Source organism: Falco punctatus, assembly GCF_963210335.1.
Source record: "Falco punctatus genome assembly, chromosome: 15".
NCBI classification, from domain to species: Eukaryota; Metazoa; Chordata; class Aves; order Falconiformes; family Falconidae; genus Falco; species Falco punctatus.
This window is the reverse complement of record NC_137595.1, coordinates 14,575,979-14,597,291: the sequence shown is the minus strand read 5'-3', so window position 1 is coordinate 14,597,291 and position 21,313 is coordinate 14,575,979. Positions and strand designations below refer to the sequence as shown.

Genomic DNA, 21,313 nt, shown 5'->3' with positions numbered 1-21,313 from the left:
GTCACTTTGCTTTGGGCTGTTAATGGCCTAAGAAACTGGTCTTTGATTGCAGTAATCGCTAATTTTGAATGAATTTATTGCAATAATTACTGAGACTCAGTGGTTTAATTTGCTGACATGATTGTTAGTTTAAGTATATTTAAAATCTAGGGAGAAACACAATAAAAGTGCAAGGAAAAAATACAAGCTGAACTGATGGTCTTGTGGCTACAGGGTTTTAATCTTTGTGTCCAAAAAGACCAGTTATCAAGGAATGAGAAGGCTCCCCATCTGCTTTTTTTTTTTTTTTTTTTTTCCCCAACCTGATTTCTTTTAGGGCAGAAAGCAAGGAAGAAGGCAACAAGAGGTCAGTGCATGAAGGAGAGATAATTTCCATCTGCTCTCACAGTTCAAGCTGCCTTTCCTTGCCCTTTTTTTATCCACTCCTTGCGGTATGCAGTAGTATCTCTGGCCTATTAGTGAGACAAAGCCATTGTCTATACCAATCACTTGGCTTTCTTTTGCCTCTGCTCTCCCTGTCCACAATGAAATGCTGCACATTGACGGTGTATCTGATTTTCTGCAGGGGGTTAGCAAGGAAAGGTCACCCCCGCAATAGCCTGGACCATATGGCAGCAACTGAATGAAGCTGAAGTCATTGTCCTAGATGTGAAGGCTGCCTTTGCCATGAAGGAACCCCAATGAACGCTGTTGTGACTACCCGAGGGATGGGCTAATATATGTTGCCAAGTACAGGTGCATCTTTTACTAAAGGTCAAATAAAAGGGAACAGGAAATCTTGAAAAACAGGCTGAAATGCTTGCCTCAGACTTCCAGCGCGCCTGTTGGTCGGCAGGCGTGTTTCACTGATATGAGCTTAGTTTGAAATTCACTCACAGTTTGCATCAGCAATTAACTCTCTGTGTTGTTACAAACTGCCAAACATTGGCGAAGAGTGCTCTGTTTGGATTGGGTCTACCAATCAGGTATTCAGATATAAATGGTATTCAGCAGTACATACAATTAATGCTTAAATTAAAATTGCTCTGGCAAGCAAGTAAATACATAAATAATCCACTGCTGCAAAGTGGGCAGCTGATTTGACAAAAATCCAGCTACACAGCAGTGTTTCAATGTATTACTATGAATTACTTGGACAAAACACAGTATCATTTATTCCTTCCTTTGGTATGAAATATCAGAAATAAGGAAAATACAGTGGCAATAGTTTGAATAATTATATTTTAAGTGTCATATCAGATTTAGGAAAATGCATCAGCCCCCGAGAGTGTGAGGGAAGGAACAAACACAGAGATAACTAGTTGGCTATGCAATGATTATAAAATATGAACTGGCTTTTTGGTTGTGTGTACGACTTTGAAGTTCACAACTGGCCATTTGAAATTTCTACACGCAAATTGTACATGCAGTCATAGAAGCTTGTGGAAATTAGGCATATAATTGCCCATATTAGACATGTAACCCTTTAAAAATTAATTGTGCATCTTTCCTTGCTTTATTGAGCCCATATATTTAGGGAAGGGGTATGAGAGAAATGTATTCAAATGCCTAAACCACAGATATGCAGCCAGTGGGAGCTGCAAAAGCACAGGTGTGGCCTGTCTTTCACTGATTCCTCCAGATTCCTGAATGCCTCCAAATTTTGGCCTGGAGATCACAGTCTTTCTGTCAAAACACACTTGTATCTATGAAAAAGCCCAGTAAAAGTCTCTGAAGTCTGCCTTGGGGAATTTGGCTTGTTGGCACAGGGATCAAATTCTAACAGGAGAGATCTAAGGTTCCTCCCAAGTGAGAACACCCACCATGAGTAGTAACACCTTCTTAATGGATGAACATCATCATCACACCTACAGCTGAATCACCCTCATGTCTCAAAGTCCTTATGTAAAGACTTAGGAGTTCTGAAAGAAAATACAGAACCTTTGGGAATAAAGGAGCAAAGGGCAAAGCCTGTCTTTCAACCTTTTACCACTGAAGTGTTATTTTCCCCCATGTCCTTGAACAGTGTACTTTCAGCTTTCCCTTTCTTCTGCCTCCCCTTATAACACAACTTAACCCTCTGGAGAGTAGAACTGCTTGAAAACAATCTGGGGCTCTCCAGAAATTTGTCATCACACAGTTCAGCCAGCTCCCTAATCTTCCGGGAAATAAGTTGATCTACATTCAGTTGCATGTCTCTGGGAGCTGAAGACCTGCATTATCAAACAATATTGCATCTGTTTCAAGCGAATGCAGAAAACACTAATAACAAATGCAGTGTGATCCAGGACTCCATCACTGTAGTGGAAAAGAAGTCAGAAAATTTTGCTTCAAAACTTGAGGCAGATGAGAGGAAAAGCTAGCATATGGAAATAACTATTGATGGACACAATTATATTTTAACAGAGAATACCAAAGGCTTGAAAGCTCTGAGGAATCAAATTAATGACCTGGAAAACAAGCTCAAATTAAGAAACATCAGGTTGGGGGTGGATCCTTAGGGCTTGCTGGTGACAAGAATAGAAAGGTTTTTTTTAATGGATTGCAGAGGTGTTGGGGATGGATAATCTTGGATTCCCTCTGCAATATATCTCTGCTCACTGTATTTCTAGCAATGACAATCAGGCAACACCCATCATGATGTTTATCAAACGTGCAACATGTTACAGATCACATGGTAATTCTCAACTCTGCTGCCTTTTCCAGACTCCAGCTTCGATTTTCTCAGTTGTAGAATGAGGCATTAGTTCAAGGACTGAAGTTACTCTGTAATTACACCAGTATAAATAAAATGATGCTCAACCTTCTTTATGGATTTTAAAACTTGTGTATTTCATTTCATAAATGATTTCTGAACTTCATCTAAATTTAAGTACTACTATAATCAAATTGTTTCCTGAAGCACATTGTGGGTTTTGTTCTTTGCTTGTCCTAGTGCAAAGCACAAAGAAGTGCCTCATCTCACAAAATTGATGACAGAAGGGAATTGGACTCTTTGGTTATTTATAGAATGTTAATCTTGTGATTATACTAATCAGAATCATTATTTACGTGGCACCTGTTTGCTCAAGCATTATAGCCTTCTCTCAAAGACATTCTGAAAGGCACAAACTATTTGATTATATGTCTGCTGAAATAAAAAGCATGTATGTCTGAAACATTTAGGATGGTCACTGGCACTGCTGCATACACAGTTAAAGAATAAAAGCCACTGAAGTGGATGGCAAAGTCACTATTTTGTTCAATAAAACTGAGAACTGTCTCTTATGAAAATGAATTCAACAAAATAAATTCCAGGCAATCAAATAAAGTTCACTTTTAGTAGGATTCTCTGGCCATAGAAGTTAAGGATGATGAGGGCAAGAAAGAAAATTGAAAGGATGCAGTTTAGGGGTAGAAGAGTACACCAGGATTGCGGTGGCACTCTAAATTCCTAGTCCCCTTAGAAGGATGAATGAATCTCAAAACCATGTGGATCCTCTTCCTGATGGATGGGAATAGCAATGCTGGGTCACTTATGCTTATGGGCTGTAAACCCCATCTGGCTCTACAGCAAAGACATTTGTAGAACAGTACTGTGAAATCCCTTGTGAATGTTATGTGGAAAAAAAAAGAACTTACTCTTTAGTGCTGGTTAATCTGTGATTCGGTATTGGAGAGATACAAGGTGGGAGCAGGCATGAAGCTGAAGGGTCCTCCAGGCGCTGCTTCTTGCTTTCAACAAAGGTATCCAGGCTTTCTGTCTGCTTTAATAAAAAAGGTGGAGCTTAACAGATCCAGCATCTATGCACAATTTCACTTGCCATTAAGAGGAGCTCAGGAATCTCAGTGTATTTCCTTTACAGTAGCAGCAGTTAAAATAATGGTCTAAGAGCAGTGAAAGTCACCTGAAATCAGGGCTAAACATGCTCCAAACACATGACATGAAGTTATATAACAAGTGACATAACCAGATAATTAGGAAGCAAAATGCCTCATGTGCTATAGCTTTCTTCTGTAGTGCACTGGAATTTAATTAATAATTCAGATGGAATGACTTGATAGCACCAAATCTTACTCGAGTAAATAGCTTTTACTCATTGACTTAATGGAAGTTGATGGGAAAACTTCCTTGAGTAAGTATTCCTCACAGGACTAAAAGGCTACAGGACTGAGCTGGGGTAGTCATTAACAGTGATAGCTGGTTTAAAATTTGCTTTGAAAGATTCCCTGATGCATGACTTTTGTGCCTGAACTAGGATGATACAAGCAAAGCTGATTACTGCTCTGTCACTGGAACCTTCATATCAGCCTTCAAGCCCACAAGTAGATGGCTAAAATAAATCTTTTAATAGCATGAATTAGAATCACAAATCAGGCTCTCCCTACCCTGTTTTAACTGTTGATATACCCTCAAGTCATCCTAATTGGTTTGTTTCCCCCTTGGGTAGCAGGGAACAATCATACAGCAACTGAACGGGCTGTTTCAGAGCATAGCTGGTGTTTGTACAGTCCCAGAGTGGGATTCTTCATTTTGTTACTTTCTGATTCAAAGTCCCAGCTAATGAATTTATGAAGTTCCAACTTTCATAGAACCCTGTTTTGGTTTGTTTTTTTTTTTTGTTTGTTTGTTTTTGGTTTTGGGTTTGTTTGTTTTTGTCCGGGCAGTCCTCAGTTTAGTTGCCAATACTGTACTCGTTGTTTTAGCCAAGACACCTTCTTCATCACACTGACACTCCACTAAGTTAGCTAGCAAGGTTTTCTGTATAATTAATACGCACTCTGGTATACTTATACATACACGTAAGCATGGACACATATACATCCCTTCCCTTTCTAGTCTTTTCTCCTTCTTTCTTATATCTGTGCCTTTAGTATACAGCTAGACGATAAACTAAATAAAAACCTGCTGAGTTTACTTATGTGATTATTTCCACTTAATTCAACAGGGAAGGAGCCAGTGCAGTGACTCATGTAGGCAGGGGTGCAGACCCTGTGTCTGTCTGGCATTGTTTGTCTTTGTCTTGTGTTAACTCTCTCGTACCACTGGACTGCTCAAACTCAGGATTTCAAGAAGTCCACTAGAAGAGACAGCTGAAGTCACATTCCCAATAATTTATAAAATTTGGGGTAAAAAACACCATACGCTATGTCGACTTCTCACAGACAGAGCAGAGCACAACGATTTCAGCTGGAAAAACTGACTACAAAAAATCATTTATGATATAAAACTTCAGTTTCTTTTCTGAAAACACATTTAGTTTGAAGTGCACTGTCATATCCCACAAGATAGGATACCCTTGGGCATAAATAACATAAAACACATGATAAAACATAATGCCTTAAATCAAAATGTATTTGCTTTTTCAGGTAGCTTTGTAGAGAAAACAGCCAGTTAAGCAAATGGTATTTCTATGAACCACATTTGTTTATACAGCAAAACAATATAAAGACTAAATTCACCAGAAGCATAAGCAAGCACCATCCCATTGAATTTAATTAAGCTACGCCTGTTTAAGCCAGTGGTGAAAATGCCTTAATTCTGCAGACAATAAACCCCTGCCTTCCAAATAAAAGTCACATTTTTTAGGTATGGCTGAACCTATAGTAATACAAACTCATCATTGGGAATCTTTCTGCAGATTAAAGAACGCTGGAAATTAATGGGTAAGTGAGCAAATACAGTGAAAAAGCTTGTAAGACAAATCTCAAAAAGAATACACTATTCATTGATTTTGTCAGTTGGATTTTTTTTTTTTTTTTACTAGTTTCTGGTGTTAATTTGTAACATACTGGTAAATGCATGTCCTTTGTGAAAACAATAAAGGCTCAGTGTTACGGTGCCTCCTTACAGCTCTGCTGCAGGTGCAGTGAGGAATCGCTGACTACGGTCCTGACCCCGAAGATGCATGGGAACTCAGTGTTTTTCTCCAAATGATGAAAATTACTTACCTTGTGTTTCCTTTTGGATTTTGTGGGTGGTTTTTCAGCTGCTGGGGTAGGGGACTCTCGAGATGGTTGCCTGTGTTTCACATTTGCCTCTCTTGGTTCACTTTTCACAGACGTGGTCTCGAAAGGCTCTTGTCCAGGTATCCTAGAGAGTAAACTAAGGTCTATTTTCACCCACAGAGATTTGACTTCTTCATATTCTCTCAGTGGGGACAGAAGTTCATTTTGTACAATCGGGATAGGAGAAAAGAGCTGTTCCTCCAGGTCATTGCTGGTCTGGTCAATGGATGTGTTGCTGCCATTGCTGGTTAAACTACTTACGCTGAGGATGTTACTGCCAGAGTCCTTCACTTTGACACCGTTGCCAGACCCAGTGCAGGCTGGCAATACCTTAGCCTGCAAGCTCTCCTCCTGGTCTGTGTTTGAGTCAGAAGTAGATGAATCTGTTTCAATGAATTCCCGGGATTTGGGGACAATTTTGCTGGGGCCTCTGTACTTTTTCTTCTCTGAAGTGAGACCTGTGCTAGTTCGTGGTTCTTTCCTTGGAGCAGTCTTCCCAACTGCTGCTTTAGTTCGAACCTTTGGCTGCTCGGGGGGTTCCTGTGTGTCTTTTTCTTTGGGAGTGTTGCTGGTATTATTTGGTTTGGGCCAGTTATACTCTTCTACACTGGAAGTCCTTTCTACCTTTTTGGGTTGCTTTTTCCCAGTAGTCCTTTGTGAAGTTGGCTCATTATGAGCTGGTGACTTCTGCTTGGAGCTTTTTGCCTCTGGGGTTTTCTGGGCAACCCGCGATTTGGCTTTCTCTCGGATGGGACTAAGGATCGCCCGGTCTTTGGAATCGGTCGGGGGCAGGCTGCTGTTGAGCTTCCCTTTGTTTGGCCCTTCGGCCTGCTGGTTGCTCTGGGCCTGGGCACCACTCTCGCTGTGAGGCTCATTTTGATTGTTGATGATGGTCTTGTTGTGGGGGTTAACTTTATTTAGCCATTTATCCAGCTGCCATTTGTTTGTTGAGGGAGGTTCAGGCTGCAGTTTGAAGAATGACAGGGAACAAATCTCAGACAGAAGCAATGCTTTTCCCTTTAAATGAGAATGTTTTTAACGTACCCTTTTATTTCAGTCAACTAGTGGTGACTGCTACTTTTATGGGAGAATTTATGGAGTATTTATGGTTAATTAGGCTTCCTTATCTGGTTTACAATGTGGCCCTGGAGAAATTTAATACAACGAAAAAGTTTAGCTAGTCCCTGAAGACATATTTTTGTCACGTTGCTTTTCCTTAGTCCCAGATGAATACTGTGTCAATAAAATCTTCTCTAGCTACTGGCAAAAATCTAAATATTTCTTTAAAGCAATTCAAATGTAGGCCAGAAGGATTCTTCCAAAAGCTAGAATGAGTATGTGGGTCATACACATAAAACTGTAAAGTACAAAAAAAGTCGACAGCATCAAACAGCACAGAACTCCAACATTTTCCTAACAGGGAGCAGGATTTCACTCCTTTCCACTCTTTCCCCTGTAAGGCCCCACTGGGAGGGAACTGGGAGCGTGGCTTTACCTCCGGCGTGGCACTGCGCGACTCCTCGTTGCACTCACTGTCGCTGGAGCTGCTCTCGCTGTCGGAGTCGGACTCAGAACTGCTCTCAGACTCACTGGAACTCCCAGAGCCGCCGCTGGAATGGGCCAAGCTGGTTGTGTGTGCCACTGGCACTGGCAGGCTGCTGTAGGGAGAAGATCCTCTTGTGTCAGTATCTGCCTGTCTTTTTTAAAGTGTTGCCTTGTGGGGAGCCACCCAGGGAACCCTGTTGCTGCTGACTTTCCGCAGGGTCAGCTCCCCCCCCCTGCAGTACAGACCCAGCGAAAGCTCCTGCAGCCATGCCACAGCACAGCCACCAAAGGGGCCGGCTGGGTTTATGCTTCATGGCACACGCTGATACTGGTGTTAACAGCATCACCATCACCCTTCAAATGAGAAACACTTCAGTGTCACAAGCCTGAGCTTATTAGCCCAATGACTGCGAAAACTAACAATCACACTTAAATAATTCATTAATGGAATCATGGTTTCTTCATTTTTTCCTGGTTCATTTATAATTTATGATCAAAGGAAGGACATCAGGCAACTAATATTGGACAGGGCATTTTAAAATTTAATTTAATGAATACTTTTACACTGTGGCATACAAAAACTACGTGTTTTTGACAAATCTCCAGAGACTACCCAAGAAATTTTTATTTATAGCTGTTTTTCTCTCATGTTTATGATAATGCAGTGAGAAAATGGCATTCAGGCTGAAAATAAGCCTCTCTGTGAAATCTATTTTTCTGCGTGTTCAACTGTCCTCCAAGATGTATTTATTAGCAGTGCACTGGGCGTCATTGTTTTTCCTCAGCATTTATTTCTAAACTGAGAGGTTGGCTGACCCCCGTTTTTAGCACTACAGAATTCTGCCAGTCTGAGTCTTTACAAATTCATCTTTAATTTCAACTTTTTTTGTCAGGGAGATAACCGTAAGGTTTTATGTCTCTTCAGCTGATCTATACAGAGACTTTTTGATGATTGATTTTAAATTTGTGAAGCTGACAAAGCAAAGTGTTTGAAAATTGACACCATTTGCTGGTACTTCTTTATGGATATTCAATACTTCACCTTAATATATCATACTCTGTGTGTGTCCCGTATTGAGTGATCCAGAGATGCTTAGAAATTGTAATACAGCTTTGACTTCATTTCTATTTCCTTTTCTACTTTCCTCTGAGAAGGATTCAGGTAAGCCAGGTACATGCCCTCCTTCCCCTTTCAAACTAAGATGCTATGTGCATCATGATGTCCTCTTAAAAAAAAATCACAATAACCAAGAAACTGGAAGTTGGAAAGCCAGAAAAAACTCACAATAACCAAGAAACTGGAAGTTGGAAAGCCAGAAAAAACTGATGTGTGACCCTGCGCTGCTAGAGTCTTTTACAAGTATTGCAATTGGCTTCTGGGACAATAATAGATGGTCTTTAATTTTCTTCTTACACTAAGCTACTTTCTCTCTCCCTCCTTGTTGGTAAACCTATCCCTTACACCGTGGTTGGTAACATAACTGTCTCTTTGAGCATTGCAATGGCCCTGCAGTGCCCATTGACAAAACAGCTTGGTGCTTTAGGGTGCGTTAATGAAACAAAATTACTCACTTGGGTAATTGCTACAGATCACTAACTTTGTTGCTCATTAAGTGCATATACTTTTTTTTTTTTTTTTCTTCTTCTAGTGGCTCTTCTTCACTCAACTGACTCAAGTAGAGTTACTTAAAAAAATTCAACTGGAAGTAACAGGTAAATCAAAAGAACAGATGCTGTTAAAAATATGGGCATTTCCAATAGTAGTATGAAAAACTAAACATTGCTGAATTAAAAAAATGGATCTTATAGTTTGCATTTATGTCATTAGTTTTGGAAACAATTTGTGCACTTGCTTTCCTTTCTTTATCCCTCCATTTCAGTCAAGCTCAAGGAAGTGTTGGGAAATACATTTTCCACTTCTTTTTTACAGTAAAGGAAACAGAACAGTGGGATAAAAGTGAATGTGTCTGTAGGGAAGTTTGCCTTTCAGATCAGTATCTTGTAATTTTGGTCTTATATTTTCTATTTGGAAAGCCCTAAAGGTGGATAAAAACCAAATTCTCCTACTTCATTACAATTGTTTTCAAGAAGAAAGAATAAGAAAAAAAAAAGAAGAAAAAAAATTCAAGGATTCCCAGACTGAGGCGGCAAACACTGCAATTCCATTCTAAAATACCAAAATGAAACATTAGCCTTGAAAAAAAAAAAATAAATTATGGGATTATCATAACAATGAAGTTGTAATTTAGAAATAACTTTTTTCCCTAAATCTGTCAGCTTCATCTATTTCACTTCTATTTTCTGTTTTCATCCCAAAATGGAAGTGAACAGAGCAATATTAATGTTCCATCCCTGCTGAAAACTCTAGTTCCCACAGCCCTAGCAGAGAGGCAGCTGTGAAGACGAAGAGAAGTTAACCCTCAGCAGCCTCTCCGAGAGCTCAGCGCCAGGGATGCGGCTGCCCAGCACATGCCAGTCCTGCAGAGAGTAGCAGGGCCCATGGCTGCACCGAGCTGGTGGGGCATCAGCCAAGTCCCCTGCGGGCCAGTTCCTGCAGGGAATAGCCTCGTTGTAGCCGGGCATATACACCTGCAGACTCTTGCAGTGACAAAGCTCCTTGCCTGGGTGATTTATGCCCAGGTAACCCCCATACAGAAGGATTTGTGTGGGGCTGCTCACACATCTGGGCAGATCTGCCCAAGAAAATGCTCTGTTGTCAGTGCTGGCAAGTTTGCTCTCATTAAGATAACAGATTTAAAGAATATCACCTCTTATAATAGATCAAAGAAGGAAAAGCCAGCGTCCCAGCAGCTAAGGGCAGACCTTTCTAGCCTTTAAACACAACCTACATCTTTTAGCACTCTGGAAGAGAAGTGACACTGTAGCTGGCATGTGCTTACACAAAACAACTGGAGTTGTACTGTAGCAGACTATAACTGTCTGACAAAGAACTCAAAGGGCAAGGATAAACCCATGGAAATAGATGGCAGCTCCAACCTGGCCTTATTTTCTTTCTGCACACCAGCCTCAGAAAAAGTTATCATATGCCAAACATTACTGAATAACATAGCTCAGCAAGCTTGCAGGAACCAGACAGACTCAAAATAATGTTTTTCATACAAAACACAATGAGGTCATATTTGTCTTTCATCTGGGATAATAAAATTATGCCTTGGCTACATCAGGCCATTTCATGCTGAAGGCATCTTTGCTGATCTACATTTTTAAAGCAGAAGCATTCACTTTTCATCATGTAGTTTGGGCTGCAAGTTACTCTGTTTGTACGCTTTGCAAAACAATCAGATAAGACCCAAAATGCCTTTCCTAGCATCTTGCCATAGCAAAGATAGAGAGATCTTGCACATAGCTGCATACACAATCAACTTTAATAATGCTGTTCAGCAGAACAGAAGAAAATATACAGGCCTTTCACATACAAGTGCACAGAAAAAAAATAATAATTGCTCCCAATAAATTGAGCTTAGCGGAGAGTTTCTGGGTTGTCTTCTGGGTTTTTTTTCTTTAAATAAAATGTATCTTTTAGTTCCAAGGAACAGGTTTGTTTGCACTCTTCCCAAAGACTTCTTCAGCTTTAAAGTTAAATCACATGTTTTATAAGATGCTGGGACAGATTCTGCAAATGTTCATTCAAAGAGCTGTTATACAAATAAATTTGCCTTCTTCACATAAGTATCAACTACACGAACTGAAGAGACTTTCAAAGCAAGCTTTGTTGTGTTGCTAAGATCCAGGCAAGGAATGCCAGCCTGGACAAGGTTTAAAATGGATTTAAAGCATTTTATCATCAGACACAAGTCCTCAAAGTGACTAAAGGGGGCAGGAAACGCTGGTATTTGAAACTTGAATTTTTATTTCCCAGCAGGAGATGAGCACGCATATTGTTCCTCACTGTTTGGGTGGACAATGTTTTTATTTCATTTGAACTGGAAAAAAATATTAATAAAAAAAATGCTGCACAATGGAACACAGTATTGTTTGGGTAAATAACACTTAGAAAAAAGCCTGTTCATTATTCTCATTGAGATTGGAGGCCCCTACCGAGACCAGTGACCTGCTGTGCTGGGATCTGTGTAAACACATGGTGAGACACAGTCCTTGGGCCAAAGAGCTTGCAATCCAAACACACAAAGCAAACATTAGCAGTAATACAATCATCCTCATACTCACCGCAGGTCTCTCACATTCTCTAAGTGCAAGGCCTCTCTGCAGCTAATGGAAACATCAGCTTTGCTCCACTTTTAATTTTGTTCTCACTATTTTCCAAGCCCTGTGCTCAGCACTTGAGCTGAATCCTGCCGGGCAGTCAGACATGCTCTGCCTCAACCCCGAGCCCTGACCACAGGTGTGCTATCTGGGAGGAAAAAATACAGCTGACTCAGCAGCAAGGATCCCCACCTGGATCAGCATCTGCTTACCCCTCTCCAGAGTAGCTTCTCTTGTGCCACAGAGATGAGAGACACTGGATTGACACCCATACTCTTGGTGGGAGGAGAACCAAACCTCCATCTTTTGCAGAGGCCATCACAATGATGTCTCCAATTGCCTGCAGACTGATAAGCTGGTCTCCCTGCTATCAAACAATGAAGCAGACAGAAGAGACCTGCACATCTGACCAGAATTTAGAAGGAAGCTCTTTGCAGCACTTTTACCTCTCTGTTCTGCTTTTGCAGCGCACGGCACTTCCCCTGTCCCTTGCTGCTTTGCAGCATGATTGTGCACCAAGTATGAGATGAGAAATGTCTTGAAGGAGGGTACAAACACCAGTATCACCAGTACCTGCCAGTGGTTTTCAGCACTTGTTGAGCTCAAGCTTAACTACAGAGCACTGGAGACTTGCAAGTGTGTCGGTGCTGACGGCTGCTGGTGAGGAACTCCATCAAGCTCATTACACACCATCTCCACTGGTACAGGTGATTTGCCTAAATTTAAATGTCTCCCTGCAGCTTGTCTACTTTTTAACTCATGGGTTATTTCCCCAAAGCCAATTAAAAGTAGACATGGCATTATTATGTGCCTGGATTATTATGCTGCCTAGAGAACTGAAGGCTTGAGATGCAGCTTACACTTTTTTTTTGTTGTTGTTGTCATCTGGACTATTACATTATTTTCAACACATCATTTACTCTACTGTTGTAATAAATGATTTTCAAGATTAAACCTGGTAGTTACAACAAAGATAATGCGAAATACTAAAACTCATTAACCTCTAATAAGAAAAATAATAAACTTTTTACCCTGTAAATACATATGTAAAAATAAAAGTCATATAATTCAGACTACTGCAGTAAAATTGATCAAGGAACAAAAATTCTGCTCAAGTCCTTCGCTGTCTCCCTGACTTTCCACCAATAAGATGTAGTCGTGCTAACTACTGTGAAGAGAATTTGGCAAATAGATGGTGCCCTCCAACAAAAGGTTTATTCATTCCAACTCTTCCTTTTTAGGGTAACGATGAATTGGCCACTTTTCCATTGCTCTACCCAGAAACCAAAACGTAAACTTTGAGAAAGCAGAGAGCTGCTGGGCAATGGGAAATTGTAGATGGGAACTGACCAGTGAGTTAACAGTATATCAATGCTGGCAATGTATTTCCACAAGAAGCAGCACTCTACAAAGGTTGCTTTAATGCACAGGTCTATTTTTAGGGAAAATTAAATCAATGGAATCTGGAAAGGGGAAGGTCTATGCTGGAAAACTGACTACAGGCTTGACAGAGTGGTTGATCTTCCTGTTGAGGCACTGGATTGGGACTTGGGTTAATTTTGCTTTGTGTCTGAGAAGAAAATACTCAGTTCCTGCTGAATAAAAGAAAGAATATTTTGGCTACCCTTAATCTGGGTTGTTTATTTAAAATGCGGATTCCTCAGAACAAAGACTCTGATTGCACAGGACACTGAAAAGTGGGTACCCTTTGCTCTGAACAAGACTTTTGTGCACTACACCTACACTACAGCATCTACCAGAGCAGACGATAACACTCACTCTTGGGGAAGATACTGCTGTTCTCCCACTCACTGCACTTTATTCTGATAGGAGAGATTGAGGAACAAACTGGCTTCAGCTTTTCGGAAGCTAGCCCAACCTGTCCTCCAGAGTCTGTTTCTACAGAAAAACTGTGAAGCTGAGGGGCATTACTAGGAGTTACTGGGCTCACTGAATTCTGCATAAATGTTCAAAAAAAGGCTGCTTCATTATTCTAGCAGATAATAATAGAGCAGCATCTAGCAGATTAGCATTTAGTGTCATAATTTAATACCATAACTGCTCAATAATGAAGTTTTATTTCTCTTCTATTCTTACACCACTATCAGGAAGTAATATTCTCCTCTAATTTGAAAGGGAGCTGCCATTTTTTAATAATAAATTGTTCATATCTATATCTTCAAACTTATATATGACTGCCATTAGATTGCTTTTTAAAGAAAAGGATTGCTCTGAATGATTTGTTCACTGCCTTTCCATTGGTTAGTATTAAATTATTTATCATCAGGCTGGTAGAATTCAAATCTAAACTTTCAAAGATTGGGTTGACACAGGAACTGAAAATCTGTATCAAGCCCTTCTGAAATATTAATCAGCACCCAGGTCAATGAAATGAAATAAGGTGTGGAAATTGTTACATCAGCTAACATTAGCATGCATAGTAAGACATCACTTATGATGGTGCTCTCATGTCAAAACACATGGAAGGGGAAAACCTAATATGTTATTCAGGAAGTGGCAGCTGATCTGCCTGTATCAATCCTGAACACTGTAATGCAAATAGGAGTTCTGATTTATTTTGAGGGGGAGGGTAATTTACAAGATGTTGTGTGTAAAAAGCTACATTCTCATTTTACTGTGTTCAAAAGTAACTGTTTTAATCAAAGACTGTTTATAACAAGGTTGATAGTGTTTCTGAAACAGATTTTTTTTTCATATACATATAACCCTTTTATACTTCTAGCCTTAAAGACCATAAAAAAGGATAGTAAAGATGAAAGAAATAAAAAGAATGACAGAGCTAACTCCTATGAGCCACAATCTATGTCAAAGCAGAACTAAAGTGATTGACAGCTTGCATTAGTAATGAATAGAGTGGGGAAAAGCTGCCAAGAATCCGTAACAAGGTCAAAGCCTTCCAATAAAGAATTACTTTAGCCACAAATCCTAGGTGGAACTGTGTACATACATCCGCAGTGTGACTTTAAGCATGGTAATGTTTTTACTGTCATATTCTGACCCTCTTCCAGGTTTTATTCCTGGGCTACAGTAAGTTCTGATTCTTCATCACACCTGCAATGAAGAACAGGTGTAACGTATCAAACTGCCTGTGAAATTGTAAAAAAACCCAACCAAACAGAAGAGGAAGAATTTTAATGGCACATCCCTAATGGTGCACATAAAAAACTTTCTGAACTATTGGTATGGTAATTGCTCTCCTTCCAATTTCACAGCACTCCTATACACACTTGACATGGAAGAGAAGGGGATTTTGCATATTAAAAGCAATATTGTATCCATGATTTGTGCATGCATCACCCTGCTCACCTCAGAGTTTGGAAACAATTTTGTGAGCATGATATTATTCAGGGAAGGCAATGTATGTAGAGCTTTTGAAGTACAATATTTTAGTGAATGGATTCAAGTGTCAGAGAGCATTATTTGTACTATGCCCTGATGTGCTACTGTTTGTCTGGCATCTGGAAGAAAAAGAATACTATCTCTTACCGTGAGACTCCAAAGGGCCTCATTTGATGTAAATGGAACCATTTTATTATATCAATATTGCCCCACTGAATCAAGCTAGATATGAGTATTGATACATAGAAATCTATTTATTTTCCACAAAGGAAATGTGGGATACTGCATCTTTCCATACACTTTGTGAATCTTTTGTGGGAGTTTAGAAGCATACATTCACCCCTCTATCGTTTACAATTTTAAGTTAGCGTTAAAAGTTTTTTATTGAGTCACACATTTGCACTTTGATTTTACTGATTTCAGCAGAAAGTTTAAGTGTTGTCATGATAAAAAACATCCAAAGTGAACCTCTAAAAGCAAAGTGTTGGCTTTTTTTTTCATTCATGTATGGCAGAAACTTGGAAACGTAACATTGCAAATTAATTACCCTTCTTGTTCTGTCTCAGTTCTACTTCAGTTTTAATTGAAAACAGAATCCAGCTTACAGAGCCCAGTAGGAAGAGAACTGGGAGCTATGGAGCCAAAACACACTGGTGCGTACGGACCCATATGACACCTCCAAATCCCTAACATTTCCAGTTTCATCTGCGATCTGAGGAAAGGTAATTTTACCATACTGACCGACCAAGCAGTCAGAAAACACGAGAAAGTAGGATTTTTTTCCTATCCCTGTATAAGACAATACCTCTGAGCTTGAAAAGGTACCAAAAGGCATATCCTGATTTTCCAGAGCTTTACAGCACACATACAGTCATTCACACCTGTGTGCTATGTACAAGTGTCATGTCAGCTCAGGAAACCATCTGAGGATTTACTCTGCTGGGGAATCCCTTGGGAGCAGATCAGCAGTATAACTACTTCCAGACCAGAGCAAAGAGCAGGAACTGGGAACATGAGAACATGAGTCTCTGCAAGCCAGAGAAGGGAAAAAAGCCTGTTGCAGTCTGTTAAAGCCACCCCTACTTAGAAAAGGTGCAAGATTGCTCCAACTGTTGCTGCTGTCAGGAGTATGATGAGTAAAACAAGCAACACAGAAAAGGGCAGAGATAAAAACCGAGTACAATCAGAAGAAATTGGTAATATTTTACTAAATGAGCTTCAGCTGCTCATGAACTGGTAGCAATCTCCATGCATTATACACTGTACAAAGCATGAAACAGCAGGAATGGTGCTAGAGGCATGGCGTGGTTCATAGGCACGTACCCAAATGATTAAGGCACAAATAATCCACCTCTATGGAGATGACTACAGCACCTTTGTAAAGAAAGAAAACCCTTTGGTTATAGCACTGGTTTGGCACTTCAGAAAACTGGCTCGATTCCTCCATCTCTCTGGGTTTTAATAGGCAAAATAATTCAATCCCTGGCACTTCTTCCCTGTTTTTAATACAGATAGTATAGTGAGACTCCAAGCATATTTATGTTCATCACATTTAAGTTGTAGGATAACAGGGGCCACAGAAGTACACAGACACTTATGAAAACCACAAGCAGACACTTAGTTTCACTGCTTCTGCCATAATAGTAAAAAGGAATCATTATTAATAATGGGCAATTACTCTGAAATAGTTTTTAAAGAAGTATTCCTAAAGGCACATGATGAATTTATGGCACACCACCAGAGCCTTTCATGGATATAAAGATGTACTTCAGCACACATGACTTGTTTTTTGAACAAGGAGAAACCTGTCTAGTGAAATATTAATAAAGCTGAATGCTGAAGCATAGGTGTCTTCCTTACAATTCATTTTATAATGGGGTGAAAATCTCCATTTGGAGTGAATATCTAAACCTTCACTATATTTCTGTCTAATGTGAGCTCCTTTTAATGCCGTTGAATTTTGCCAGTTACATAATATGCTGCTTTATAGATAAAAAAAAAAAAAAAAGAAAAAAAAAAGAAAAGGTATTAAATCTATTTGGGATTAAATATAATCTTGAAGGATCTTAAACTAAGAACAGAGCTGAATCTTTAAGCAGCATCCACCCTTAATTATGACATACGTAAGTATTGAGGAAAAAAAGGTGCTTCTTTGAGTGATAAATGGACCTGAAGATCCTTCACAACATTCACTATAAATCACAAAAGGCCATTAATAAACAGTCAGAAAAAATGACAGTTACTACAAGTATCTGCTCTCATACTTTGCCTAATACTATCAGTGTCATGTTTAAACCTGACATCTTAAATCTTCGACTTGAAAACCCTTTAAGTCAAAAGGCTCAGGTATTTTAAACAGAATTTTCTATGCTTGTTATTTTGAATGACAGCAAAAGGAAACAGGGAATCTTTAATTCTTCAGTCCTATCTGGCTGAAAATCTTGCCTTTCAGACTTTTTCATCAACATCAAAATAAAGGGAAGATCCTATTTGCTTCTGCACCTACTTGCCGGGATCTTGTGGGCAAGCAGAGTCACCGTATCTTCTAGACGGAGCTTGTGGTGCTCAGCACCGGCAGGATGCAGCTCCGTGGGAGTCAAGTCTGAATACCGCAAATAGGATTGCACTGCCTGTTTGCATGCTGAGGATAACTCTGAAGCCAGCTTTGATTTAAAAGGGAAAGACTAACTCGGATCACCAGAAGTAACAGTTGCAACACTGGATGCCTTCCTGAAGTGTTACTTCATTGCTTTATCCCCTCTGTCACACTGCCTGCTTTCTTAACCTAGGCTGGGAGAAACTGGGATGCCTGGGAGAGGCAGGTAAAATCTGACCTGGAAAAGACTGTGGACAAACGCTGTATTTGCCAAGAGGGGTTCAGGAAAAGAGAAGTGGAGTGACCATAATACTGAGCATAAAGTGGGTTTTGTGCATGGGGTGCTGAAAAAAACCAATGTTTTGGGGTTTTTTCAATGTGTACAAAATAACTTAGATCTTTAGGATTAGTTAAATGATTTTTTCTTAAAAAACCTTCCAGCTAAGCAGCTTTCATTCTGGAAACTTATGTTCCTGAATTACAAGAAATGGATTTTTCAACATTACCGCCACCCACTTCTCCTCAGGCTGATGAAGGGTTATTGTATCAGCAACGATTTGTTAAAAGTCTGCCAAAAACCAAAGGTCAGGAAGACCCAAACACCTGGTGGATACAGAGGTAAATAGGCAAAGTTCGATCTCCTTTTTTTTTTCATCTTTTTTTTATTGTTTTCAGCTTGATAATCATTGCTTTAGTAAGGTACAAATGTGTTCTTCACACACCTGCCCAGACAGCCTCAATCTCCTAATGCTCTAGTGTGGCATGGAGGTTGCCTGTTACATGGACCTGAAGCTCTCCTGCTTGTTAATGAAAAAAATCGGTACCGAGGTGTCACTCTACTAGCAGGGAAGTAGCGAAGTATTGACTGATTTTCTGCATTAGAATTACACCCACCCCCCACCCCCACCCCCCAATTTTGCCTGCAGTGTTTGGGATATCATAGACAATAAAGCTAAATTAACCAAGGACAGAGCTCAAAAACCAGCCCATACAGTTGAAGAGAGCACAAATAATCCAAGAGGCTGAGCAGGACTTTGTTTCTGCAACAGGGCTCCAAGGTGAACACCACCAGTGTTTGCATCCCCTACAAATGTGCAGGGAGAGACAGAGACACTGTGGCCCAGACCTAAAGGGCTCACCATGAATCTCAGATCAGCACTAGGCTGGATCCAGCTCAGTAACACTGCTGCTTGGCTGATCTCTCTTTTTGCAGAGCAAAACCTAAAAGGCCAGTCTGTAAGTTCAGATGATACCTTCATAAGCCTGGAACAAATTAGAATCTATTCCATGCTTTGTTTCCTCCTTTGCTTTTTAAATGAACAACATCCCTAAATGTTCTGGTAAGTGAGTTGTGCAGGAGCTGCTGAGAGAAAACGTAGTGTGGCAGCATGTTCCTCCCACCACGCTCAAGTCAGGCTGGATTCCTGCACCGACAGACTGTCAATGGGAGTTTGACACGGGCAGAGTTTTGAAGCTGAAAGCTGTACTTGCTAGTTTTGAAGTGGAGAGGCTGTTATTTTTGAATCTGAATTCATAAAACATCACTTATCATCTAGGTTACAGATGGACTCAGGATCCCACACTTGCCTCCAGAGTTTGGATAACTCATACTGCATATCTGGGGTTTGGGTTCAAGCCCATCTTGAATATAAATTTAGAATGCAAGAAATACATGAAAATACCAGGCATATTATAAGACACTGCCAGCTGTTTTCTTCCACTTACAAGACCGTTTCTGAGAAAGCAATGTGTTTTTTTTAAGTATATGGTGGAATATGGGAGTGATGACAAGCTGGTATCCCTGAGTTCAATGTGAACCTGACCTCATTCTCAAGTTTAGGGTGTCTCTTGTTCCTGACACATGCCTTCCTAGGCCTCTCAGGCTACATTCTTTATTAAGTTTGTTGAGAAATGGAACAGTGTGCTCACAACCTTTTTTTGGATGTCTCCTTGAAAAATATCTGTGTTCTATCTGCGCTTAAATGACAGCCTGCTGCTTCTTTTCCAAGAAAATGCATGCCAAAAGTCCGGATAACATTTAACTCACAGGCTGGTATACACAGAGCTGGCCTTGTGGGTCATGTTCCCAACTGAGTAATGGACTCAATGTATTATCCCTGGCAAGTCTTGCAGGTTGGAATTTTCAAACAAAAGCAAACAAAATCAGCTTTTGTTTTGTGATTTGATTATTTTTTAATGCTACAGCTTATTCATTTTGGTTTATTAATTTGTTGGTCCAATGGTTTTTATGTGCTGCAATTCAGAATAGGTCTCTCTCTAATATCATGTTTTATATAGATATGGGAAATGAAATGTAAGTCTGATACAATTACGGTTGTATGCCATGCAAGACAATACTGTAAACACGACGACAGCCTGAAAAGCTGCTTAGCAAAATGATCTTAATATACAAGGCAGTGTGAAAATGTAAAAAGAATCTATAATGACAACAAAGATTAGCCATTTGCTCTCTAACCTTATTTACAGAAGCAATCAGAGGTATTCAGGTCGAGTTAATGACCCTGTCTCCAATTAATTCAATTGTCTACAAACAACACTGATGCAGTGGTTGTCTCAGAGTCTGCCACATAGTCTCTGAGGGAATACATAAGACTCCATTAAAAGTGACAATAATAATGCATTTATTACTGAAACACTATTGTATTATAAATAAATTCCTGATGTTAAATTATGCTCCACGCTTTAACAGAAATTCAATTACTGAAATAATAAAAAAGACGGTGTATTTGCCAAGTGCTTGGACTGTAATTTGGCTGCTTAGTTACCAGCAGTTGGCTGTTTTGCAAATTCTTGTTCATAGAGTATTTCTTTTGAATAAACGCCAGACTTTTTCATACAAATTTCATGAACAAGTTGCAAAATGAAATTCTGAGCTTTTGAATCCAATTATGAAAGACATAACTAAATCTATTATTGAAAAAATATTCTTGAAAGCCCTTCTTGCTGTTGTTCAGCTCTGTGTAGTAATTGAGGTAAGCCCAGGTGCTGTTCATTATGGGCCATTGTGCACCATCTGAATTCTGGGAACTGAGGAATTCAGACGGTTTCAACTCTGTTTGTGTGAATAACAAACAGGCGTGATTCGGAGGTTGTTTGTACAAGCTTGTGCATCGCTCTTCTGGGACTCCTAAGACACCTGCTTACCCTTTTGAAGCCAAAACTGTACCATTTATGTTCTGGCTATTCTTCCTGCAATGATTTTTGCAGAAGCAACATATTTCCCCACCCCTCTTCCCTCGGGCTGCTATCAATGGCGTAAGTAGGAACAAAAGAAAACAAGGATGAAAAAGTTATCTAGTGGGGACAAGAAGCCTTAGAGAACCTCTTTACGGCTTGATGAGATTCAGGCAAGGAAAACCTTGTGACAAAAGGAGGAACTTCTTCTCCTGCTTAGCATCATTCCCCCTCTCAACCAGTTTCCTGTGGCAGGCTGTTAAGCATAAAATATAGTTAATTTTTTTCTCCTAGCACCAATCTGTCTTCTCTCTTTGGGGCTTGGCCATGTATTTATCTTGCTAATGCCTCACCCATTGTCTTCAGATGTTTTACACGGAAGACATGAAGAGGTGCATGCACCTTGCATCCTGCTACGCAAGTGCA

General features: G+C 39.9%; 1 protein-coding gene across 5 annotated transcripts in view; it reads right to left on the bottom strand.

The window, feature by feature from the left end:
• Positions 1 to 21,313, bottom strand: part of AFF2 (ALF transcription elongation factor 2) — a 349,278-nt gene that overhangs the window by 36,610 nt on the left and 291,355 nt on the right. For 4 of the 5 annotated variants that reach the window (XM_080365661.1, XM_080365657.1, XM_080365660.1 and 1 more), the window contains exons 10-12: positions 7,463 to 7,625; positions 5,911 to 6,930; positions 3,601 to 3,725 (exon numbers count right to left, since the gene is read on the bottom strand). In XM_080365661.1, coding sequence (XP_080221787.1) covers positions 3,601 to 3,725; positions 5,911 to 6,930; positions 7,463 to 7,625 — 1,308 coding nt within the window. The remainder of the gene's footprint in view (positions 1 to 3,600; positions 3,726 to 5,910; positions 6,931 to 7,462; positions 7,626 to 21,313) is intronic. The other variant, XM_080365658.1, reaches the window with a different exon arrangement.